The sequence below is a fragment of the Nansenia antarctica genome (assembly GCF_963989245.1).
Source record: "Nansenia antarctica genome assembly, chromosome: 5".
Lineage (NCBI taxonomy): Eukaryota > Metazoa > Chordata > Actinopteri > Argentiniformes > Microstomatidae > Nansenia > Nansenia antarctica.
The window spans coordinates 20,114,523-20,121,144 of record NC_137690.1 but is presented as its reverse complement, the minus strand read 5'-3'; the positions used below and the strand labels follow the sequence as shown (position 1 = coordinate 20,121,144).

At 39.5% G+C, this 6,622-nt stretch overlaps 1 protein-coding gene across 7 annotated transcripts in view; it reads left to right on the top strand.

The window, feature by feature from the left end:
• Nucleotides 1–519: 519 nt before the first annotated feature.
• pbx3b (pre-B-cell leukemia homeobox 3b) overlaps nt 520–6,622 on the top strand; it is a gene marked incomplete at both ends in the record, with an annotated part of 64,790 nt that continues 58,687 nt past the window's right edge. For 5 of the 7 annotated variants that reach the window (XM_080532075.1, XM_080532074.1, XM_080532073.1 and 2 more), the window contains 2 exons: nt 568–761; nt 1,508–1,581. In XM_080532075.1, the coding sequence (XP_080388201.1) occupies nt 568–761; nt 1,508–1,581 (268 nt within the window). Of the gene's footprint in view, nt 762–1,507; nt 1,582–6,622 lie in introns of all 7 variants that reach the window. The other 2 variants (XM_080532078.1, XM_080532079.1) reach the window with 1 other exon arrangement.

Sequence of the window (6,622 nt, the reverse complement as noted above, 5' to 3'; positions counted from 1 at the left end):
TATTTACAAGCAAGTCCTATACACTACGTTTTTTTTCTTCTTAATTCTTTATTCATTTACTTTGTTGCTTATTTTCACATTGGATATTTTGTTGCCTGCTGATTATAATGGGGATTTGAACATTTTCAAGAGGAATTGTGCGTGGAAAAACAAGCGAAGAAGACTGCTAATAAATGAGAGATCAGCAAGGAGCATTCATATCCAACACGTCAAATCAAAGAGAAAGACAAATTGGAAAGAGGACCCGTGCAGGATACGACGGACAGCGACTGTCATTTTGACAAAGAAGTTTTGAAAAATTAAAGCTTATGTATTTTCGGACAAAATATTCATAGATACTCACACTTCGGACAGTGCGTAAAGAGGGAAGAAAGCAAGAAAGTGATTACTTGGACACAAGATAATACCATCACTGGTAGTCACCAATTTATTTATTTTCTTTTACGTACGCGCAATATCACAACACACTGCTCTCTTGTGCAAAAACACATGTAGCAGTTGTTTTTGTATGTGAGTTTTTCCTTTTGTGTGGTTCAGTATAAGTGCATTGATTCTGTTGCGGCTACTATGGACGAACAAGCCCGAATCATGCAGGCTCTCGGCGGTGTCAGCTTGGCTGGCCATTCGGTACAGGGAGGCATGGCACTGCCGCCTCCACATGGACACGATGGGACAGATGACGGAAGAAAACAAGACATTGGTGACATTCTGCATCAAATAATGACCATTACTGACCAAAGTCTGGACGAGGCGCAAGCAAAGTTGGTTCATTTATATGTTTTCTTGACTTCTTAAAACGCTGAACGTATCATTATTGAGTTCTGTAAACTGCTAATTAACGTCTCCATCCATGCGATATTAAGTATAAATGCTAATTAATAAATACAACCCACGAACACTGCGTTTGAAGGCCACCGTGTAGACTGAAAAGTTAACGCAACGAGAAGTAATTCTAATAGTTATTAAACTTGCTGTTGACTGGTGTGGGGTCTATACAAAAGTTTGAAAATGTGGAAATGTGCAATCTAAGCATATTGCATACATGTTGCATGTTGACTGGATTACAGTCAACTCAGATTGACGCATATTTGTCGGCCTTTTCAATAATGTTTTCAATAATGTTTTCAATAAAATCTGACTGGAAAATAACTTAAATGCATGCTATGCTATTATTTTACAATGATAGATCTATACTTTTTTTGTTCACCATTTAATACAGTTTCAAATGTTACTTTGCCCCATCAAACCATTCAAGATAACTCTGACAAAATAGTTTGCTTTCAGCAAACAATGCATCCATTGTCAGTAGTTTTGACAAAGCTGTTTATATTACAACTTTGAGATGCATGCCAGCACTGAATAGGGATACATCCTTCACGTGTAAATACCTCAAGTAATTATAAAGAGCATGGAATATATCATTTAGACTCATTTCTTAAAAGTTTGAACAATTGTGGTGTTATAGTGACTATATTTCAATGTTGGTTCTTGTCTCAAACTGAAACAGGAAACATGGACTGAACTGCCACAGAATGAAACCTGCACTCTTCAGCGTTCTCTGCGAGATAAAAGAAAAAACAGGTAAGACTTCAGATTTATTAAGGTGCATATAAGAACACGAGGATATATCAAGAAATGCAACATGCGGAGGCTCAACACATTTGCTCACCGCCATCTTTACTTCCCCCTAGGCAGCCTCATCTGATGGTATCAAGCGGGGTGCATAATTTGCGCCGTCTTTTAAGAATTTTGAACAGGGAAAATTCCCGTTATTGTTTCAGGCTGTGAGAAGCATCCGTGGTAAACAAACGGTATCAGTGCTGTTTTATAATGGACAGAGCGTCTGTGTGGTTCCGCCGGGGTGGCATGGAGAAACAGGCAACCTGCATAGTACACTGTGCGCTCTTGCGTTCCCCGTATCTCATCATTTATAAAGCCAAGGAAATTCAGCGACTTTGGTCTTGCAGGCACGCAACGCGCACTATATTTCTGCACCATGCAGAATTGTGTCTGCAAATGTTACGAATATCACCTATAGTCTACAGTTATGTTTATTGTGACAATGTTCACATTTTAAATCAATCCTAATTTTAGTCATTTTAATCGGCAGAGTAATTGGATCCGCAGGGTCACTATTTGGCTTATTGGCGCGACTCTGACCATTGTAGCCAGATAATGCACATATAGCGATCCAATGGATCAATAAAGCCAACAGCCCCTAGCAGCACGACAAGCTCAGTGTACACTGTACTATATTACATCGATATAACCTATTATATAGAAAGCAACACATTTAAATATTTCCCAAATTTGTACTCACACGAGTCAGTTTTTAGAACCAGCTGTCCGAGTGTTCGGACACATAATTCATAAATGGGTATGTAGTTATCGTTAGAGGTGTAATTATATTTTTTAGAAATAAACCATTTGCAAGATTGTATATGTTTAGGATATCAGGATATATCACTCGTAACATTCCTGCTTTAATATAGCTCTACTTTATAACAAGAACCTAAAGTACAAATACACAATATGGACGCTCTCTATAACGTGTGTATACAAGTTATTGTGTGTGTGTGTGGGGGGGGGGGGGGGGGGGGGGCTCGCGCGCGTGCGTGCTTATGCGCGTCAGTCCGAGTGTGTGCGTGTGTTTGCGTGCGTGCGTGCGTGCATGCGAGTGACATAGTGTGCGCGTGTCTGGAGAAGGGGCACTTGCAAATATGGAAGGTTACATTTTCAACTCAAAACTAGTGTATTCAATATTCTCACTAGATAAATAAATAGGTCATTCAGTTAACCACTTTGATCTGGATTATGATGTCAGGGAATTTTTACGCCAAATCAAATGTATGATACATGATGAAAGAATACTACTAGTACAACGCGCCATTTGCCCCAATGTCTATTCAGTACTGGCTTTTCTGAACTGCCACCGGTTAGCAGGGCACAAACCACATACTACACAGCAAATGATGTGATCATGTGCGCCTTTTCACGCTTATGTCAGGACAGGTAGCCTGTAGAACCAGCCTTTGCAGGACCAGGCGTTCAGGCTATGGACATACAGTAATAGGCTTAGGCTCTAAACATCACATATGGATATCATGCAAAATACAGACAATTTTTTTTTCCATCGGTTATTGGACAAGTTCTTTCCCAAGGATAGGATAATTCTCAATATTTTAAGGAGCCACAAGAAGCAGGTTAGTGACAGGTGTGAATATCCACTTCCTTCTCTGCTCGACTTCTAAACTTAATTTTGCACAAATGTTCCTGTACTCCATTTTTAGGAAATTATCTCAATGTATTGTATATTTCATTAATATTTAAAATGCATTTAAACAATTTCAATTGATTGTTATCACTGTAAAAGGCATTTAGTTTAATGTTAAGTTAATACGGCAAAACTGATGCATAACTTATTTATTCACCTTGCTGTCTTAGAACTAGATTAAGTCTTAATTAAATAAAAATCATCTTATTTATATATGAACATGTTATTATTATAATTTTTACTCCATTCCCTCTTCAAACACTCCATCAGAAAGGTGTAGAGTATTATGCAGTATGACTACAAGTGTATAGCCTAGGTGTAACACAAATGCTAGCACTTTCCCACTTTTTTACACTTTTCCTTACTTCCCAAACTTAATTTTGTTTAAACATATACAATATTGTATTTCACTGCCCATGTTTTAGTGGAGTGGGAGAGAGATATGGAGTTGACACCTGTCAAATATCGGTGAACCTTTTTATTTGCTTCTGCTTCAAAATAGTTAACATGATAGTTTGCCAGATTTGTGGCCTTTGTGTGGCTTATATTATGCAGAAGTGACTTGGGGAAGATCATAAAACTTAATGAACTTCTCGGCCCCAGGAGGTGTCCACAGGGGCAGGCAACGGGCCCGCTTGGCTGCCTAGACTACTTGAGAAATTCTTTATGCCTGTCGAGGAGAGGAAACGTGAGATGGAGAATGAGAAAAGGGAATGATCACGGAATGTTTTAGCCCTAACATAACAGTGTACAAGCGTTTGTTTCTGTATGTGCATGGATTGATATCAAGAAGCATGTTTTTTAGTGGGGAGTTTTACACGCGGCAGTAATAAACCCCACCTGTAGAACTCCCATCTCTGTGGGCACATATGATTGCATTTTACATATTTATATCTTATATTACATTAAAGATCTAATTAAATATGCATGAGGAATAGAGTCTCTAAGTATGGAAATTATTTAAATGAGCTTGTTTACCAGCTCAGTTGTTGTAATCTTCTTTAATTCCTTTGATGGCTCTTGTTTGAGTGGCTTTTTCCACAAGAACTTTACCACAAACGATGCATTGCAGTTTCTTGCTACTTTGTTTGAGCACTCAATTTAGAACTGACCGTCATTGTAACTCTATTGCAATACTTCTGGGTGAATTTTTTATGTCTTTAATTTTATCTATCTAATTCCCTCTGATGAGTATAGGACCTGTTTTGTGTGTTGTGTAGTTTTTGCATCGTTTTACTTTTGAGACCCAAGATTCAGATGTGTTTGAGTGACGGAAGCATCATTCAGTTTTGTTTGTTATGTTTCCGATAACTGTGGAATAGCGCATGTATATATACTTCTGACATATAGACATTAGGGATGTGATGATAATCAGAACAGATGCATTACAGTAGTGACAGTTTTGCTACGATATATGTTGTTTACTTCTGTGCTTTCATTTGATTATACTGTATTAGTAATTACATGTTCCAAGGAAATGTAAGTAGTGGAATATATTCTGTATGTGTATGTGAGTATGTTTGATTAGATGTTTTGCTTTCCTTGTATGTAAATCAAAGGGACGAGCGAAAACTTTGAAAATACAAAACAGTTATTGATATTTGTGGGGCATATGTAATGGAGGCTTGAACACAAAGAAGGTAAATCAAACCTGAAGTGTTTGCATTGTACCCATGTAAACAATGACAGCAAACATAGTTTGTATTTACATCTGTTTGAAGAGAGAATGGATGATGTGTGTCGCTCTGAGTAGGAGGTGTGTGGTGTGTGTGTGCGTGTGTGTGTGTGTGTGTGCAAGCGTGTGTGAGCGTGTGTGCGTGTGTGTATGTGTGTGTCTGTGTGCGTGTGTGTTTGTGTGTGTGTGTTTGTGTGCGTGTGTGCGTGCGTGCGAGCGTGTGCATGTGTGTGCGTGTGCATGCTTGCATGCTTACGTGCTTGTGCACTTGCATGCTTACGTGTGTGTGTTTGTGAGCATGTTTGTCTGCATGTCTGTGTGTGTTTGCGTGAGTGTACGTGTGGTTAACCTGTGGTTTGGAGTCACAGCCTCCCCCCTCTTAGCCATTGACAGTGCTCAGCTGGTCTGGTGGCCTTGTTGACCGGGCTGTTTTCCTAGCCCACAGTGAGCCATTCACATGCCCCTGTGGCATCATACAGAGCGATTCTTCAGTCCTTTCATGTCCGTTCAAGTGGCACAGAAGCCAATGTCTTTTAGCCATGCCATGATCCCATCCGGTGAAAACCATTTTCAATCATGAATTTGACAGCAGTCCAACAAACGATTATTGCTGTAATTATTGTATGTTTAATGCACTATAATACTGTAGGAGGTAGACAATATTGTATATAGCTGTTCAGGGAGGAAATTAAGCATTTGAATCAAGGCTCTGTTTCCACAGTTTCAGACTAAGTAGAAAAGATGTGAAATACAACCAGATTGTGTGGCTGCAGTTTACACTGGTGTCAGTGTGCGTTAGACCATTTAACCTGTTTTGAGAAATATATGTTCGACCCCTCCTAGGATTTCAAACTCGCCAGGGACCTAGGGGTCTAGTGGCAGGGTTGGTGGGTTACATCTTTTTTTCTTTTCTTGCTAAGGTCAGTAGCTCATGTTGTGTGGTAGGGAAACTGAGAGGGATGCTCATGGCTGGTAAATAGACAGATGGGCTTTGCAATGCAAGGCTGTTTGCAGTGTTTAGAGATTTTTGGCACTGCTCTAACTCTTATTGTAGACCCAGAGCAGATTTCCTCATTGCTAATGCCCTAGAAGTATTAATTCACTTTGATATGCTAATTAGAGGGCATTATGCAAGAAATGAGATTAAGTGGCAGCATGAAGTCATTTGCCTGTCAGTAAATTGAGTGTTTTTAGCAGGAGTTTTTTTTTTTTGATTTCTCTTGGTTTTGCATTTAAATTAGCTAAATATAAGATACTGTATGCACAAACTGCCTGAATTCTGTATTCTTTTGTCCATGATGTTTTCTTTCAGGTTTGATACTAGCAATCTACAAAAGATAACGATACTTTCCTCTTCGACATATTTATTTTTTCTTCTGGATTGTGCCATTGTCAGGGGGTAGATAAAGAAAAGTAAACTCTAAAAAATAAGTACAGTATGCTGTCATTTTGTTTTACGCTGTATTGAAGAGGACCCACAGTACATTGGGTTGGAGATCTCTGTGCTAATCAGATGGGTTTTGCAGCAGCAGTTCCCCGGTGCTGGGTTTGTTTTCCCTCTCTCTCCTCTCCCCTCTCTCTCCTCTCCCCTCTCTCTCCTCTCCCCTCTCTCTCCTCTCCCCTCTCTCTCCTCTCCCCTCTCTCTCCTCTCCCCTCTCTCTCTCCTCTCCCCT